Source organism: Megalops cyprinoides, chromosome 25, assembly GCF_013368585.1.
Source record: "Megalops cyprinoides isolate fMegCyp1 chromosome 25, fMegCyp1.pri, whole genome shotgun sequence".
Lineage (NCBI taxonomy): Eukaryota > Metazoa > Chordata > Actinopteri > Elopiformes > Megalopidae > Megalops > Megalops cyprinoides.
This window is the reverse complement of record NC_050607.1, coordinates 17,067,142-17,085,853: the sequence shown is the minus strand read 5'-3', so window position 1 is coordinate 17,085,853 and position 18,712 is coordinate 17,067,142. Positions and strand designations below refer to the sequence as shown.

The following is an 18,712-nucleotide window of genomic DNA, read 5'->3' as shown; positions in this document are numbered from 1 at the left end:
GCCTAAATCTTAAACATGCAGCCACACTATGATCATTATCACACACTGATGGTTCACCTGGCAGAAAAAGGAGGAACATTCATAATGAATCCAGGATTTCTGTTAGATCCAGTCATGCCCACCAGATTGCCTGATGCTTGGTAATGCATCCTGGTATATCCATCCAAACCCTCGGATGTGTTTAAACGCATGACGCCACAGTAAAGGAGGAAGAGCTCGCTCTCACAGGCTGCAGGTCCTCTCACACACTGTAGGAAAGGCAGCTCCTCAGTGGGAGAGAGAAGGCCCAGGGCCCTGCTGGAAATGCCTCATCTCGGCGCTCTTCAGGGGATCAGGCTGAGTTTATATTTGCACGGCACAGATCAGGGCGCAGAGCATCTCCTGGGAAACATCTGCAGGGGGATTCAGGGGCTAAATATAGAGCCAGCGCAGTGTAGCGCGGCCCGTCCTGGCCACCAGCTGCAGGGCCTTTTAGGGAAGAGACGGCAGTCTGGGCAAGTTTAGCACCGGCACACAGTATGCCATCCTCTTTGGAATCACTGCGGTTATCCTTTTAAATGGACCATGTGCAGGTTTCGCCCTGTTCCTCTTCATTAACCTGGGGGAATCTATAACACACACACTCCACACACTCCACACACTCCACACACTCCACACACACACACACACACACACACACACACACACACACTACACCCACACAGACAAACACACACCTCACCCATGCCTCACACACCCCTTACCCACAGATACACACCCATATCCCCCTCACCCACACACACACACACACACACACACACACACACACATACACACACACACTATACCCCTCACCCACACAGACAAACACACACACACCTCACCCATGCCACACACACACACACACCTCACCCACACGCGCGCACGCACACACAAACACCTCACCCACACAGACCGAGTCAGCATCTGCTTTCAATATGAGAGAACCCCACAGGTTGTCGGTTGCCCCAGTCATGGAAGCTGTAGCTGTGCCCAGTGACTCAACATCTCCCAAGTTCCTGACATGCTGATATTTTTATAAACATCTCTACCCGCTGCTGTTCATTGAATAATTCATCTGACACTTTTAAGCATGTGATTTTTGCTGGGGGGAATTCCCATAAAGAATATAGATATTTATGGTGGTATACATCAGGCTCGGCATCGTCTGTATAACCCTCGCCTGGAGAATTCCAGCAATCAGGAGAGCAACACAAATTCAGGCAGTCTGAAAGCCTTATTGCGTTGTTTCTCTGGGATAGGTCAATTGTACTTAGTATCAGCTTCACTTTGGAAGTCTGCTGGGAAATGCAGCACCTGCAGAATTGCCAGAGCAGGTATACAGAGGAAGGGACCAGGGGAACCTGGGAAATAAATAAGAAATGCATTACGCCCTCCGGCTTTTAAGAGTAATGATGCAGTAAATTAAATTATGCCTCCGTGTTTCCCCCTGGACTGTTTTGTTCTCCTCAGCTCGCTCTGTCGATAGTGCGTCCGCAAACCAGGCTCTCTACATGGGCCGCAGCAAAACACAGCATTACCGCTGCCTGTCGACGCTAAAAGGAAGCCTTAGCTCTGCTCAGTTTAGCTCAGGTTAGTTCTGAAATGAGAGCTAGCAGCAGTGGTGAAGGCTAATTAGCCATGGTTAGGTAGCTGGCCTGCCAGGGGAGACGCTGGGCCTTTAAATGAGTCAGAAGTTGCAAGCGGTGAGAAAGTTCTCTGGGCTGCTCCACACACAGCAGAAGGTGCCTGCGTGGAAAGGCAGTTTGAGACTGGCACAGGATTAGGGCTGTAGAACTCCTCTATGTTTCCCTACTCCGAACCTTAGCTGTGGCACAGGCAGGGAATTTAACCCTCAGAAACTGACATACATAATGTTTCTATAAAGGTAGCAAAATGCTGATGTACATGCCATTTGACCTCTCTACCTACATGTTGTGTCAAGACAGTGGTGTCTACCTATGGCCTGGAGTGAGGGGTTTAGTGCTGCCTTTAGTTCACACCTGGAGCAATAACTGGTTGAAATTCTCATCCAATCAGTGGCCCCAGCTCAGGCAGCTAGACCCATGTTGGAAGGAGGGGCAGACCCTCTCGGCCTTCCAGTGGACATCACTGTGTCCCCCTGTAGAGAGGAGACCTCGTCAGGCTGTTGTGCTGTGAACTTGAGCGCCGCCCTTTTGGGGTATTACATGTAACAACAGTTGTGTGTTTTCCAGTTAATGAAGGAGTTCCCTCTCCTCAGTATGTTCAATATCCACGAAAACCTGCTGGAGTCCCTGCTGGAGCTGCAAGCCTACGCCGATGTGCAGGCAGTGCTGGCCAAGTACGACGGTAAGCCGTAACCGCAACCAACTGGGAACTGAACCAGAAGGTTGCAGGTTCGAGTCTCAGGGGAGACACTGCTGTTGTATGATTAAGCATGGTATGTTAATGTGCTTTTGTAAATATCCAGCAGCATCACTGTATGTAGAAAAGGATGGACAAGGATGTCTAATAATAGTAATTTTTATTATTATTAGTAGTAGTACTGGTAGTTAGAGTGGGTAAAGCTCTTGACTTGTATCCAAAGGCTGTAGGACCCTGATGTTGTACTTGAGTAAAGCACTTTGCATCAATGGCTGTGGGAAAATGCACTCAGCTTGATAAATGGGTTACCCCGCATAAGGGTCTGTGCTAAGCAAGTTGTGATAATGCTGTGCTTTGCACATACAAAAATCCATGATATAGTTTTTAACAGTAAAAGTTCACCGTACAAGTGAGGAATATGAGGATATGATGGCTCAATCCTTGATCCTTTTAACTCCCTCTATAATGCGAGGGGACAAATGGTGACACACACACACACACACACACTTACTTCTGCATTTAAACTGCAGCATGGCTACCTCATTAGGAGAGCTCAATCAACACGGCGAACTGCAGTGTGCACCCAGAGGCAGACACACACACACACACACTCTCACAGGCTAAAATTAATTTACCTTAGAAAACTGCACTGTTCAGCTGCTATCGGTAATTAACTCTGCGCTGGTAAAAAAGGGTTTATAGCGGCTGTTATAATCAGTCAAAACATAACGGCACACAAACCGCTTTCTTCCAGTCACGCAGTCTTTCCTGTGATCTTAAATTAAACACAAAATCCATCATCTGTGACGAGAGCGCTGCATTTTCACACAAATACTTCTGCTGCTCCCAAAGCCGTCTGAACCCTGGGAAGGCCTCCTCTGCGGTCGCGGGCGCTCGGCGGAGAGAATGGCCAGATGGCCTTCTGGGAAGCCGCTGCGGCGCGCTCCGGCACGGCACTCGGCATTCCTGCCTGCGGTTGTGTGCGCGTCTGGGTCCGCGTCAGCCGGGAGCCGCAGCATTCCTGCAGAGCGAGGGATGTGTTTGCGGAAGGGGCCTCTCTGGGCTCTGCAAAAACACCGGACGCACATGGCAGCAAGCCGCTCTGGGCCGGCTGCAGCCTCTCCTTTGAAGGCTAACGGATCATAGCGGGGCCATTATCGCTCGTCTTTGTTAATTCTTTGTTGGTTTTTAGAGAGCGTATTGTGGTAGATCTGCCTTTCTTAGGAAGGCGGAGTGATTAAGCCGCCTTCTCTGAAGTGGACAGCAGCTGACAGCAGTTTGATTCTTTTCCCCACATTTAAAGGCCCAATTAGCACAGAATAGGAGGTGTTCTTCTGCGCAGTTTCGTTCTCCATCTCGAAAAATCACAGCCGGTAATTTCGGCAGAAGAGCATTGCTGCTTTTCTCCGAGTCTCAAGGGAAACGTGTTTTTTCCAAAGCTCTCACCCCCCCCCCACACACACACACACACACACACACACACACACACACACACACTCTCACACTCACACTCACATATACCCCTCCCTAAGCACTCATTAATTCCCATTCTCCTGCCACTTCTAAGATCTGGTGTTCAGGGCATGAAATATAGATGCCTCATGCAGTGCAGTATCTTGAAAAGTGGGGAAAGAAATCTCCATTTGGTCCGTAAAATCTGCCATTTCTTCTCAGAGCGTGGCTGCATTTCAAGAGTCTGCGTCCGCCGCCATTGGCTGTTTCTCAGCACGTGCTGGGTACCTGTGACAGACATCCCCTCTGTCTCCAGAGAGGAGAAAGCCATGCTTAAATAATGAAATATTTAAATATTGCATGTGGTTAAAGCATCGCTTATGCGGCCTGCGCACGTGATGGGGATTTGCGCACAGTCCGGCTTATTTCTGAATCACCGCGATGACTAACACTTGGATGAAGGCACAGAAAGCTGTGGAATAAGATCTTTGCAAGTAACTCGTTCCAAATGTGGTCTCTACCTCTGTCCCTGACCTCCCTGTGCCTTGAGAAAACCACAGCTGTACGTGCTGTAGATGTCGCATATATCTCATTATTTGAACCAAGACATTGCATAAGTATTGATGTATAAATAGAACCTTCACAATGGAATGTGTTACTTTCATACTTTGCAAAGTATGAAAGAAAAAAAGTTCATTAAAACCCACAGCATTAAACAGGAGTGCGCCCCCTTGTGGTCATGTATTTAATTTCAGGAAATACCAGTAGTATTTTTACAGTCGTGATGCCCAGCTCTGACCCTCAATACCTGTCGACCTGTTTAATTAATCTCTCGATTCAGAACTTCAACGACTACCACACTGCATGTTTTAGTCCATTTGGGAAGAGGTATTCTGTTGAAGCCGTGTGAAAACGATAAAGTTAACAGCATTACTTCATCATACGTGAATGTGTGCCATATAAACTGATTAGTAATACGAATTGACATTCAGTTTAATTAATTAAGAGCTCCGTGGGATTATAAAGTGAGCTTATCAGTGGGTTCCCAGGATGATTCCTGAGGAACATTGCGTTTTTTCCGCGATCTCTAACCTCCCCGGCCGTGACGTCCATCCGTTCTGTGCTGTGTGTTAATTCCTTTGTGCTGGCCTATGCACAGGCCCGTAAAGGAATGCCTGAGTGGGCTCCACCCCAGTAAACCTCCATTTTTGTGTGTGTTTTCACAGATATTAGTTTACCCAAATCTGCAACAATATGCTACACAGCAGCCCTGCTGAAAGCCAGGGGCGTGTCAGATAAGTAAGCACCCTTCCATTACTCGCATGCTTTCAGTTTCCAATAGAGCCGACATCGGCCTGGTAAAGACTCTGCTGAGCTGGACAACTTAAAGGAAAATCACTTGCATTTTCACATGTTCTGCACTTGACTGCATCTTCCATTTGATATGTTTTATGGTATGTAGAGTTAGGAAGTTCGGAATGCTCATTTGTGCATGTGTAATATTTGACGCATATCATAAAACACATCACATTTGTCATTTCTAACCCACGTTCTCTTTCAATAAACGTGTGTATGGTGTGAGTTCACTTGGAATGGCCGTTCATAAGTTTAACGTGAGACACGTTTAAATAAATATGAGATGAATATTTAAAGTTTCTTTTAATTGGAAGCATTTAGTAAAGTGTTGGTCACCCAATTAAACAAGTGCTGTCAGACGTGTAGTAAGGGGATGTTTGAGAGGTTCCTATCGGCAGCTGTGAGAACACAGAGCGCCTCCGGTCCAGTGTGGTGCCAGGGGAGGCGACCTGCGTTCCTAACCCCCCCCTCCTTCCGGCAGGTTCTCTCCAGAGGCCGCTTCTCGCCGGGGCCTGAGCACGGCGGAGATGAACGCCGTAGAAGCCATACACAGAGCGGTGGAGTTCAACCCGCACGTACCCAAAGTGAGTGCGCGCTCCGCCCGGTCACCCCGCTGTCCCCTCTGCAGTGCCGGCTTCACTGTGGCGAGCACGGTGGGGCAGGGGGGTTAGGGGTTTGGGACCCACGATCGCAAGCTTCTGCCTGCAGATCCCAGCCTGATTACTCACTGATTATTCCCACTTACATGACACTTAGCTTGACTGGTACCTATCCTGCTGTATAAATGGATAATTTCCCCCGTATGAATAGGTTGGATAGAGCTCTGCTAAGTAAATAAATGGTAATGAGGATAATGCTAATAATAATAATAATAATAAGAGTGTATGTGTCTGCTTAGAGCAGCATTGCTGTGTGCGGGTGGCTGACTCTCTGTCGCTGTGCAGTACCTCTTAGAAATGAAGAGTCTGATCCTGCCCCCGGAGCACATCCTGAAGAGGGGCGACAGCGAGGCCATCGCCTACGCCTTCTTCCACCTGCAGCACTGGAAGAGGGTGGAGGGAGCCCTCAACCTGCTGCACTGCACCTGGGAGGGCAGTGAGTACCTCTCACCTGTTTTATTACAGCTGTCTGTAGGCCTGGTCTACCTGTGTTATTACAGCTGTCTGTAGGCCTGGTCTACCTGTGTTATTACAGCTGTCTGTAGGTCTGGTCTACCTGTGTTATTACAGCTGTCTGTAGGCCTGGTCTACCTGTGTTATTACAGCTCTCTGTAGGTCTGGTCTACCTGTTATTACTGCACTCTGTAGGTCTGGTCTACCTGTGTTATTACAGCTCTCTGTAGGTCTGGTCTACCTGTTATTACTGCACTCTGTAGGTCTGGTCTACCTGTGTTATTACAGCTCTCTGTAGGCCTGGTCTACCTGTGTTATTACAGCTGTCTGTAGGCCTGGTCTACCTGTGTTATTACAGCTCTCTGTAGGTCTGGTCTACCTGTTATTACTGCACTCTGTAGGTCTGGTCTACCTGTTATTACTGCATTCTGTAGGCCTGGTCTACTCTTACATATTGACAGTTGTTTTTTCTTATATTTTCATGTTTGATGGAGTCTGATCCATATAAATAATAATAATAATGTCACTATTTCCCCTCACCTCTAGCTTTTCGAATGATTCCGTACCCTCTGGAAAAAGGCCACCTTTTCTACCCCTACCCCATCTGCACAGAGACGGCAGACAGAGAACTGCTACCAAGTAAGAGATTCTCCACTTTCCCACATCAGTACAACTGCTGTGCAATGCGTATATACTGTGTGTCTTATCAATGCATGTAGTACTTACTCTGACTGCTGTATGTAAACACATATGGTAATTGGATTAGTTATATCGTATATGGTTTTGTGTAGGTGTAGTCAGTTTGACTGTGATGTATGCACTTGTGTGCAGGTGCAGTTATAGTCGGACATCATAGTTTTTTTTTTTTTTTTGCTTTGTTTATTTGACTACTGTATGGAGTTGTTTCACATTGTACTTGAATCGGCTGTACTGTGTGTAGTTGTGTGGTTGTACTTTGTTTTCCCATACTGTATGCAGTGTGCAGTGAGTGGTACTGTGTTCAGTTAGAGTGGGTGTAGTTGACCCTTTCTTCGTCCCGCTCCTGTGTGTAAGCAGTGTTCCACGAGGTGTCAGTGTACCCTAAGAAAGAGCTGCCCTTCTTCATCCTCTTCACCGCCGGCCTGTGCTCCTTCACCGCCATGCTGGCCCTCCTCACACACCAGTTCCCTGAGCTGATGGGCGTCTTTGCTAAAGCTGTGAGTATCCTCCACCCTGCACCGCCAGATACTCACACAGAATGATGACCACTAATGATAACCACTCACACAGAGCCGCTAATGATAACCACTCACACAGACTGCCTAATGATAACCACTCACACAGACTGCCTAATGATAACCACTCACACAGAGCCGCTAATGATAACCACTCACACAGAGCCGCTAATGATAACCACTCACACAGGCTCCCTAATGATAACCACTCACACAGACTGCCTAATGATAACCACTCACACAGACTGCCTAATGATAACCACTCACACAGACTGCCTAATGATAACCACTCACACAGAGCCGCTAATGATAACCACTCACACAGGGCCCCTAATGATAACCACTCACACAGGCTCCCTAATGATAACCACTCACACAAACTGCCTAATGATAACCACTCACACAGACTCCCTAATGATAAGCACTCACACAGTGCTCTGCAATGCTAACTGCTCGTACAGCGTCTGTACTGATAGACTGAGATGAACCCCGGGACCCCTGGCTGCGCGGTGATGGATTGATTGGCGCGCACTGAGCCGTATCGCAGCGCAGCACCTGGCGTGACCGCACCCTGCAGGGAGCGCCACGGCGCTCAGTAAACACCGTGACAAATCCGCAGGAATGCCTCTGAGCTCACCCCCATTGCTAACCGCGCCGCGCTAATCTCCACAGCATCGCGCCGCTCTGTTTACTCTCTGACGGCCCGCGGAGCATGTTTTAGTTGCGTGTCACACGACGCGGCCGGCGAGTACGCCCCGGGGCTGGGAGCCAGCCCGCCCCCCCTCCGCCTCACGCCCCCCCCCTCCCCTTTCATCTCCCATCTGACAAAGCCAAGCCTCCATGACCCGCGATTCAAAGCCCGGCTTAAACCAGACCCGAGCACAGGGGCCCCTATCCAGTTCGGGGAGTTTTGCAGGGGTGCGTCAGAGCTCTCCGACAGCACACGCTGGAGGCTGGATAACCTCCCGAAAAAAACTACAGGGGTCCGGGGGGGGGGGGGGGGGGGGGGGGGGATGAGGGCCGGGTGATTCATGGCCATCCTGTCCCTGAGCCACCGTGTCTTCACAGAGGGAGATGGGGAGAGGAAGCCATGGCTGCGCTGCCTTCCACACGATGCGCCTCTCCCGTAAATCGCCCCGCTCCGCGTTCTACTTTATGAAACTCATAAAACGCCTTATATTAAACTGTCACTGAAAGGCAGTTACTTCAAATAAACGGAAATAAATAGTCTCTTTACATCGTTTGAGCGCACAAAAAAGAAAAAAAGAAAAGAAATAAGAACACTGAAGCCTGCCAGAGGTTCGCCAGTTGTCATGGGTGACGGGAAAACTGCAGCTGGTTTCTGCAGAATCATGGTGAATTTCAGCTGCTTGCGCAGCGGTGCATATTTTTCGGTAATGAGGGCCACCGACAGACAGGCCTGGGTGCGCATTAGTATCGAAGTGGGGTTGGGTTTGCGGCGTGGAGGGGGCGCCATCGTCCCTGTTTCAGCATATCGGAGAAATTCAACCTCTGCTCTAGGGACCACAGACACAGAGTGGCACGCAGTACAGTAGGTCCTCTGGGAATAATGGTCATTATGATATGCACTGTGCCTGTGTTTTGTTTTTGTGGTATGATATAATGAGCATGTAAACACACAGACAGAGAACACTTTGATTGGAACAGACAAGTAGAGAATTCAGCGAGCTAATCTCGGAAGGTATGAGAGACAGAGTCTGTGGGTCTGTGTGCTCGTTAGTTTTACATGATCACAATCTAAAGAAACGGCGGCGATCCTTGAATTGAATTGCGCTTGATGGTGTTACTGTGAGTCATTGTAAAATCACCAAGCTGGCAAACTAATAATGAAACTTTAACTGGCAGACTCACTCTTAGGTAATGCACTGTGTAGCCTAAGCGTGGTGTTGAAGCTCTCTGCCTTTCTGTCTGGACCTGTTGTGACACCCCCCCCCCCCCCCCCCCCCCCCCTCTCGCGTATCTCTTGGCAGTTCCTCAGTACCCTGTTTGCACCACTGAACTTCATCATGGAGAAAGTGGAGAGCATCCTGCCCTCCAGCCTGTGGCACCAGCTCACCCGCATCTAGGACTGCAATGGACTGCCGACACCTTTGTGCCAAGGTCATGGGTCTTGTGGACTACAAAACAGGGCATGATGGGGGAAAAAAAGGGAAAATGGAATAATGACTCGGTTTGACTTTTTTTTTTTGTTTTGTTTTGTTTGGTTTTCATTTTGTTTTTTTTGTTCTCATGTAAACCTGTTTTTGTTGTACAAAAAAGGTGGTGATGAATTGCCTTCAGACAAAAAAAGATGACAAAAATAAAGACTTTTGTGTATTGCTGCAATCCTTTTTTTTGGTCTTAATTGGACTTCTCCCTTTTTGTTGCCTAAAAGTGTAGTGAAAAGTTAGCTGAAGCTTTCTGGCTCTGTGGCAGTTGCTGTGCCGTGAGAGTGATGCATGTTTGTTTGTTAGTGTCAGGGCAACTCAAGCAGAGGAGCTCCCCCTTCACAGTACACCCAGAAGAGTCCCAGACAGGAAGGTGAGTGTGTCACATGGTCTTCTGCTTCCTGTGCACACAAGGTCAGAAAGCCCATTCTCAATCTCTTCCCGCACATTCACCTGGAGTTGAACCCAAAGCTACAACAAATCAGCGGTGGAGGGTACACAAGTGTCATTGTTGTACACTAGAGGGTTTGTCACTTTTATTAACGGATGTTGTTTAGCGTTTGGTCACATTCATCTCACTTGTCCGTCATGTTGAATGAGGTGCTGTCATTCTAAATCTAGCCAAACAACTGATGCAGGTGGAGATAATGGCCACCAGTGGGTGTGGTGGTGAAGTGAAGGGGGGGGTGAAGGTTTGTCACCGGTGTCACCTGTGTTTTTTACTTTCACTTAAAGCACTGTGTCTCTTGTCCTGTCACACAGTCACACTCTGCCACATTCCTCTGTTCGTGTACTTTCTTGATTTTTCATATTTCAACATTCTCTGGTTTAACTAAACTATAAACTTTATTTTAAATTACACATGGAGTTCGTATTTACACATAGAAATTAGAATACATTTTAAGATACTCGTTCTTGGGTACAGGAAAGTTTAAATAAATACATTTGTATGTGATGAAAGGTATACACTGAGACTAATGAAAAAACACTGAACAAGTCAAGCAAATAAGAAACGCCTGACACCTTCAGAGTGAATGCTGCACGGCACATTGCGCCAGACAGTGGCAGTGGTGTACCTGTTTCCGCAGCTGTCAGCATTATTGAGTCCGTGGGGTGTTCTTCAAACGTCCGTCGTCCCGGGCACAGACCTTCCGCTCGCCGCCGCGTTCCCGGTGCCCGGAGTTCCAGATGCCTGCCCGACGAAGCGTGAGCCTCCGGGGTCGGAGGTCGGCGCGGGCGCGTCAGGTGGTCTCCTGGGCCTTGCAGGTGTGCACGTCCACCGTCTCGGCGCAGTCGCGGCAGCGCACCGAGCAGCACCAGTGGAAGCGGCACTCGCACTTGGTGGTGCGGCTCACCCGGGACGTGTCGTAGCCGCGGCCGCAGCACATGACCTCGCAGCTGTCCGCGCCCCGCGACGTCCGGTTGCACACGCGCCCCCCCGTCCCCACCGACCCTGAAACAACGGGGGGAGGAGCTCAGGTCAGATTAAAGATAACAAGCCCGTTAGGGGCTCGTTGAGGGGTAAATTTTGATAAATTTTGCACTCTGGTAAGTCTTTCACTGAACAAATGCTGCTTCCCATTGAACAATCTTTGCTGCTATGACCATCTATGACTATGACTGCTTATCTTAGATGTTTTTTTCCTTATTCCGTTCCTTACACTCTGTCGCTTATTACTCATATTTATATATTTATTTACTTACTATTTTATCTTTAATGGTGTGTTATTGTGTGCTGCCTCTTAGATTTGATATTATTATTATTGCTATGACCAAACCGGGACCTGAGTACCTCATCTCGTTCCCTGTCATGTACAACATGTCCTGAAATGACAATGAAACGTCCTTTATCCTTTATCCTTTATTATATGATCTGTCCGCTCATTGAGGGATAATTATGCCCTCTGCAGCCAATCAGCACTCAGACTCCAAGGTCACCAATGTATTTTCCTGTGTTTCTTTTACCAAATGTTTCCTTTTCGTTTTTCTACTAGTAGTCTGATATCTGGCTGCAGAAAACTGCATTTAATAGATTTCCATTAATACACAAAATCTGAAGTGAAAGAATTATTAAAAGAAAAACCTGGCTGAAAACCATGGAGGTACAGCATGTCCTAAACCTCTGTCCTCTTCACAGACCGAAGCCTTGCAGAGTCCTCCTACAAGCCCTGGCACCACATCTGTCTCGGCCAATAGCCCGCAGCCTTCAGGCCCCGCATGGGGCGGCCACGCCCCCTGCACAGGTCATCAGTCAGCCCGGCGCGCCATGCCTCAGATCAGTGACATCACTGACAGCCTGCACCTGCAGCGGTCTCATCCGCCTACCGAGCTGATATAAACTTGGCCTCCTAATGAATTTGCCAGGTGAACCTCCGTGGGAAAAAGCAAATTGATTTTGCACACAAGGGAGGCCCTCTTTAATGTCGCCATGGACCGTTCCCAACTGTAATCAAACGCATGTTTAAAGGCCTGCCGGGATTCTTCCCGGTTGGGAGCCCTTTTTGCCAAAGCGTACTGTTTAAAGCTGTGTCCAGCGCTACACTGGGGAGTGTGTATGTGGGCACAGCGTGCTGCTGAAACATTATCTGTTTCAGCACGTCGAAAGACAACTCACTGGAGTGGGGAACGGATTGCAAATATGATAAACCTGACAGATGGTTACGGTAATTTTTCATGAATTTGTAAACTTGAAGCGGTTGAAAAGCTGTGTGTTCCTCCAGGACGGGCCAGTGCTACGGGAGAGAACTCCGTTTCAGACATAACCTTCCTCCCAAAATATTTTCACCCCCAGACAGGGTGTGAAGAAGCTCCGCCGTGCCCTGGGGCGGGCAGAGGCAGGAGCGGGGGGGCGTGATTTATTACTGTCTGCGGTGGTGTCGGGTTTCAGCTGCTGCTGTGCTGGGGTTTGGGCCCGGAGAAGTATATATAACATGCCCTGTACACTCTGCCACCTGATACCTCCCCCAGCTACCTGACAGGTATCAGTCAGCCATTACAGGAGTACTGATTGTCCTTGTACTGGGTCCCACTGCTGGCATGCTGAGCGAGCTTTGGGCCTTTCTGAGAATGTTAAAACAACGAACGCACTGATGCTGTCAAAGTACTGTTTTGCCAGGAGGTTGGGTGGGAGTCAGAGAGAGAGAGCGAGAGAGCCATAAGACCAGGAAAGATTTAAACCATATTTGCTGAAATATATTGCAGTGCTCGAGTGATGTCTCCTAACCCACTCGGTGGGTGGAGCTGTCAGTAGCTGACAGATTTGAAGCAGATTTGTTCTCCACAGTCGTATGATTTGAGTGTGTCAAATCAGCCAGCCGTTGTTGGCACATGGTAGCTCTGAATGGTTCATGAAGCCTGACTTGCCTATGACTAATGTGAGCTTTCAAACAGGCAGATGTGGTTTTTAGATTTCACGTGATCAGAGGACAGAATGTTCATTGATACCTGTTGGCGACACTTGCTTAATGGCGGCAGATCCCTGTGATTTTTACTTTTATCGAAACGTCAGTTTTTAGTCCCTGTATGTCAGGATGAAGGTTTCCCAGGTGCTCACCGGACTCCTGGTCTCTGATGCAGTAGTCGGGCGAGTTCTCGAAGTACACCAGGTCGTTCTTGGTGGGCCTCTTGAAGGTCCGGAAGGCTCGGGTGAAGCCCGTGCCGTACTGGTTCATGACCACCTGCACGGCGCCGTCGTACCTCCTGCGCAGGAAGTCCCCGGTGTGGCGGAACTCGGCCAGCGCCCTCCAGCAGGTCCTCACTGTGCAGGAGCCGCTCACCCCGTGACACTTACACTCCAGGGTCATGAAGCGCTTCACTGCCTGGGGGGGAGGGGGGAGGGGGGGGGGGGGGGGGTAGATAGATGCGTAAAGGGAGAGAGAGAGATAGGGAAAGAGAGGGAGGGGGGTAGAGAAAGAGAGAGGGGGAGAGAGGGAGGGAGAGGGGGGTAGAGGGAGAGAGGGAGGGGGTAGAAAGAGAGGGAGGGAGGGAGACAGATGAGTAAAGGGAGAGAAAGAGATGGGGAGAGAGAGGGAGGGAGAGAGAGAGGGAGAAGGAGGGAGAGAAAGACCGATGGGGAAAGGCAGGGGGGAGAGAGATGGGGAAAGGGACAGAGAGCACAAGAGAGGAAGAGAGAGATGGGGAATAGCAGGGAGAAGAAGTTGAGGAAAGGCAGGGGGGGAGAGAGCAAGGCAGGGAGAGGGAAAGAAGGTGGGTGGGAGTTAAGGAGAGATGGAGGAGGAACCAGAAAAGGAGGAAGGGAGGGGGAGGTTGAGTGGAAAGAAAGGAAACCAAGAAGGAGGGGAAAAGAGAAAGATCCAGAAAGAGAGGAAAATAGCACAGTGACAGAGGGAGGGAAAGAGATTTAAAACCATATTTGAATATTTAAACCACATTTATGAAAGACAGGAATGAGGAAAAAAAGGAGGGACATGGGGAAGACAAGAGAAGAGGGATGCGGAGAGAGGCTATGGGTTAGGACAGTATCAATGCTAATGAAGCATTAAAGCCTTCTTAAGATGTGGGAGACATGGATAGCGATATGCTTTATATGAATGGCTACAGATAAGCTTAATATGATTATGCTGATCACTCAAGATTCACCCTGCAGGGTATATCTATGAATTAGTCACACAGCGATTAGTTGTCAGTGCTGTGCAGGAAAGCAGTCCTGTGTCTAAGATAATCCTCTGCTCTAATTTGAGTGCAAAGAACGCTGCACAAGGTTGTAGATGAGCACCTAGTGCGTGTGTGTGTGTGTGTGTGTGTGTGTGTGTGTGTGTGTGTGTGTGTGTGTGTGTGTGTGTGTGTGTGTGTGTGTGTGTGTGCGTGTGTGTATACATATGTCTGTGTGAGAGTGACTATGAGTGTCCATCTATGTGTATGTGTACGTGTACGTCAGTAGGTGTATGACCAACTTTCTCCCAGCCTGGTTGTTGTGCAAGTTCATCAGTGCATGAGTGTGTATGTGAAAGAGTGTGTGTGTGTGTGTGTGTTTGTGTTCTGTATCTTCCTCCCAGCCCACTTGCTGTGGAGGTTTGTCTGTGTATGTGTAAGAGAGTGTGTGTGTGTGTGTGTGTGTATGCTTGTGTCTTTAGCATCTGCTAAAATACCAATTTTGTGTGTGTGTGTGTGTATGTGTGTATGTGTGTATGTGTGTATGTGTGTATGTGTGTGTGTGTGTGTGTGTGTGTGTGTGTGTGTGTGTGTGTGTGTGTGTGTGTGTGTGTGAGAGTACCTTCCTCCCAGCCCGGTTGTTGTGCAGGTTCATGAGCGCGCGGGCGTCCCTCTCCTTCTTCTCCTTGGCGTCCACGAAGGCCTGGGCGAAGGTGACGGCGTAGTCCACGTTGTCGCTGCAGCCGCCCCAGGCGAAGGCGCCCTTGGCGTCCCGGGACGTGCCCTTCTTCTCCGGGTCGCAGGAGCAGGACTCGATCTCCCCCTGGCTGCAGGCGCGGGTGAGCGTGTGCACCACCCCGGCCGAGGAGATGGCGTACACAAAGGCGGCCTCGCGACTGCCTGTGTGTGTGGGGGGATAATGCCCAGAAGCAGGTCAGAACACAGTGTCAGATACACTGGCTCTCTCTTCAGTATGCCACAATACACTGGCTTCCTCTGAAGTCAGACATATTTAAAATAAAGCCGCACTGCAGCACGAGATCACTTCAATCCAGACGTCAAGTGGCTGCAGAGAACAAGACCCTGGCAAGAGGTAGAATGCCATCATTCCACTCTCAAAGTGCTATAAATCGGTGCGCCAGCTAGGTGGATTGTTGTAGTAATGCCATCATAAAACCCCAGATATATATTTCAAGCCCGTTTTATTACCGCATTCATGACCGAATCTGTTTTTGATGGATAATTGAGTAAAACATACCAGCAACGCCACGATAACCCTTATCTGATTTTGCTCCGCTGCTGATGAGAGAGATGTACCGCTTGATCAAAGACTTGGAAGATGAGAGCAGTGGTAAGATTGTGCTGGGAGGATTGAGGTCATAGGCTTCGGTGCCTCACATGTGCAAGGGTAATATCGAGAAGTTGGGAAATACCCCATTGCAAAAGTTGGTTGTTTTCTGTTTTCAGTTTTTTTTCTGCTTTGGGTTTATTAAGGGCGATAAACCAAGTCTGCAAGAAAACCTACTGGCCATATTTCAGTCCCACCGCAAAATCCCAGCAATTGTTTTAGATTAGTGTACTGACTTTGACAATAAGTACATTCCCATGGTAACTGGGGGGAGGGGGGGGGGGGGGGGGGTCCTGCCAATCACATCATTTTCCTAATTCCATTTTAAAGGACCTGAGATACTCCGGGAGGTCCTAATACCCCCATAAAGCAGATTAAATCGGGAGATTACATGCAACTTTAAAGCACAATCCAACTTCATTAGACGCCGAATCCCGCGGTAAGCGGTTCTCAGATGGATGTTCACATTGACATGACTTTAAGGAGACTGGAGAAATTTTTCCGCTGAGTGATATCTGATGGAAACCAGCCCTTGAAGATTAAATTTACACGCAGCGATTAACGAAGAAGCAAAACATCCAATTAATACAATTAAGTTTTTTTCAAACATTTGCTTTTCAATTTCGTTCGTTATTATAATTACAGATCATCCGTTTCAAGATTTTTTCCTTTTACTGAAATCTCCATAAAAACAATTAAAATATACTGTTTTATTTTTATTTATTTGGTATTTCGCTTCGCATTCCGTTGACGTCAAGAATGTTTTCCCAAATAACCGACCACATGAACGAGCTCAGAGATAGTTGTGGAAACCCTGTGTTTTTCCTTTTCTTTTGTATTTATTCCAAAAGGCAAAAATTTGTACCAAAATATGACGATAAAACGCACCACATTCGTGCATGAGGAGTTGAAAATAAAAAAAATGAGCATGTGTTTTTAAAGCATACAATTTTAAGAGTCATGCGCTGCTCTTAAAATATTGACATGACAATTTTTATACGACAATGAGCTTTCAGATACCAAACATGGAGAGGACAATTGACTATTGCTCCATTCTGTCCTTTGCCACACTAACTTACACACTGCATACACTGGGGTGCTTTTGAAGGCAATAATTTAATGAAGGTTTAACTTTCTTTTCTCGCCTTCATTAGATACCGGTAGCTACTCACTCCGAAGCAGCAGCCTTCCGAACACGGTGTGGTCTCTCGCCATGGTGTTGCAGTTCCAGCGGTGGCTGCGGAACTGGTGCTGGCACTCGCCGATCCAGTCCTGAATCCCCGCCCCGATCGCCTGCATTATTTTCGGGTGCTGGCGGCACAGCTGGCGCTGTTTGTTAACCAGCCCGGGGACGTTGTCGCACATCACTTGTGTTCCCAGGGTGCCCATGTACCTGCAAGAAAGGTGAGAGCAGCATAATTTCTTAAAATTAAGAAGGGATATTATTATGTCGTGGGAAAGTCTACACAATAGCACAATCTATCACTGGTTTTCCTTCAGTGGAAAAAAAAATATATATATATAGCCCAAATTTCATGAACAAGTACATCGCCCCATCAAAGTGATATAAAAGTATGTGCAGTTTCTTATAGTCTATTTATGTTTCTGTAAAAGATAATATTAATCTAGTAGGCTGTGTTCATTAGATTGTTTCCTATGGTTAGAGTGTACAGGTGTGAATTATTAATATTCAACATACACGCTGGTTTCTCATCAAACAATACTTTTCACTGAAAATTGCTTATGTGTTAGCCTTTTAATGAATAACTCTGACATCCCCTTCAACGGTATTGCTGTACATCACCTCCACTGAAACAACGCAGGGTTTTGCAATTACTCTGTAAGCATTATTATACACTACTAAATTGAATCAAACCAATAACTTTAAAGGCAAAACATACCAATTTTAGTTCATTCATAAATGCGTATTTCGTTTCTCCTCTCTGCTTCTTACTACTCACCACCAAGATGCGTCGACACTTGACGCGAGGCAACAGATTACCACAGACAGATAGAAACATATTCCGCTCGACAGCAAGTTCATGTTATACCAGTTAGATCTGGACCTGGATCCACATTCGTCTAGTCACCTGTCCACGACACTTCCATTGGCACAAGAGAGCGCGGAGACGTGAAGACGCAGCGCTAGCCACTATCTCGGATTCACCGCGGGTAGAAAGTGCCCTGCTATCTTGAATGAAAATCTTTTGTTAGAGGAGATATTGGAGACTCCCCCTCGTGCGTAAAATCATTTCACATTTGAAAGATTTGCTGAGGAAGCAGCCGCTGTTATTTGTCGTTCTTCTTTTTTTTTTTTAGTTTGATGAAAGATTTGCTATGTTGAGATAGCTGATGATCTGCTATCGTGTATAAATTGCTTACAAAAGCGGTGAGCGCAATAATCCCTCACTCGGAAAAAAATGTCTGGAAGTATCTGTTCCTATCTGCTCAGGATAGGTTGACACCAGACAGACACCACCTTGGCTAGCTTCCAGACTGTGGTTTGTAGGATGTAGTTTTTCGCGGTACGTAGAGATCTAGATGTTTACTAATGCGAAATCTTATTGAAACAAGTACAGGAAAGTGTTGCGCGACAAAGAAGCGGTGAAAAGCGCATTTAAGTTACCAGGCGCGTCGGTGACAGTAAACCTAGCTAATACCGTTTTCAGTCACACAGTACAGTCCCACAGATTCTGACCTCTTCGACTGTTCGGTCATGTCTTCCACGTTGAAAGTCATCGGATGTTGATCGGATTTAATGTTGGAAATGTGCATTGAAATCGGTTTGTCACATCGTTTTGAACTTCCTCGCGGTTTGTACAATTGTCTGGTAGCATTTCCTCGATCTTTGATCTCTAATTAACGCGAGAGGTTTAATGTGGACCTCTTTGATTCGGTGGGGTCTTGTCTTCTGATGGGATGAAAGATTAGTGGTCAAATTGGATTCCCGAGAACACCTCGAGGAAAGAAATGTGGGGGAGCTAATAAGAACACCACACCCTCGTTACGGGGGTATTTAAGTGCATATATAATGCGGTGGGGTGAATCTCACGCATAAGACACAGCTCACTGAAATGAAAATAATGG

General features: G+C 47.7%; 2 protein-coding genes across 12 annotated transcripts in view; one reads left to right on the top strand and one right to left on the bottom strand.

Annotated features, from left to right (window-relative positions):
• LOC118771842 (suppressor of tumorigenicity 7 protein homolog) overlaps positions 1-9,685 on the top strand; it is a 45,496-nt gene extending 35,811 nt beyond the window's left edge. For 7 of the 10 annotated variants that reach the window (XM_036519942.1, XM_036519946.1, XM_036519951.1 and 4 more), the window contains 7 exons: positions 2,220-2,349; positions 5,043-5,115; positions 5,654-5,756; positions 6,117-6,267; positions 6,831-6,923; positions 7,338-7,480; positions 9,490-9,685. In XM_036519942.1, coding sequence (XP_036375835.1) covers positions 2,220-2,349; positions 5,043-5,115; positions 5,654-5,756; positions 6,117-6,267; positions 6,831-6,923; positions 7,338-7,480; positions 9,490-9,585 — 789 coding nt within the window. In that variant the 3' untranslated portion in view covers positions 9,586-9,685. The remainder of the gene's footprint in view (positions 1-2,219; positions 2,350-5,042; positions 5,116-5,653; positions 5,757-6,116; positions 6,268-6,830; positions 6,924-7,337; positions 7,481-9,489) is intronic. The other 3 variants (XM_036519945.1, XM_036519944.1, XM_036519943.1) reach the window with 3 other exon arrangements.
• Positions 9,686-10,596: 911 nt separating this feature from the next.
• Positions 10,597-18,008, bottom strand: LOC118771828 (protein Wnt-2). Of its 2 annotated transcripts, none has more exons than XM_036519911.1 (5): positions 17,587-18,008; positions 16,798-17,018; positions 14,900-15,177; positions 13,220-13,484; positions 10,597-11,119 (listed from the first exon to the last, which is right to left on the bottom strand). In XM_036519911.1, exons 1-5 carry the CDS (start codon positions 17,667-17,669, stop codon positions 10,908-10,910), a joined length of 1,059 nt encoding a protein of 352 aa, XP_036375804.1. In that variant the 5' UTR covers positions 17,670-18,008; the 3' UTR covers positions 10,597-10,907. The 2 variants fall into 2 exon arrangements, with proteins under 2 accessions (XP_036375804.1, XP_036375806.1); XM_036519913.1 differs by having other exon boundaries at positions 17,716-18,008.
• Between the last annotated feature and the right edge of the window lie 704 nt (positions 18,009-18,712).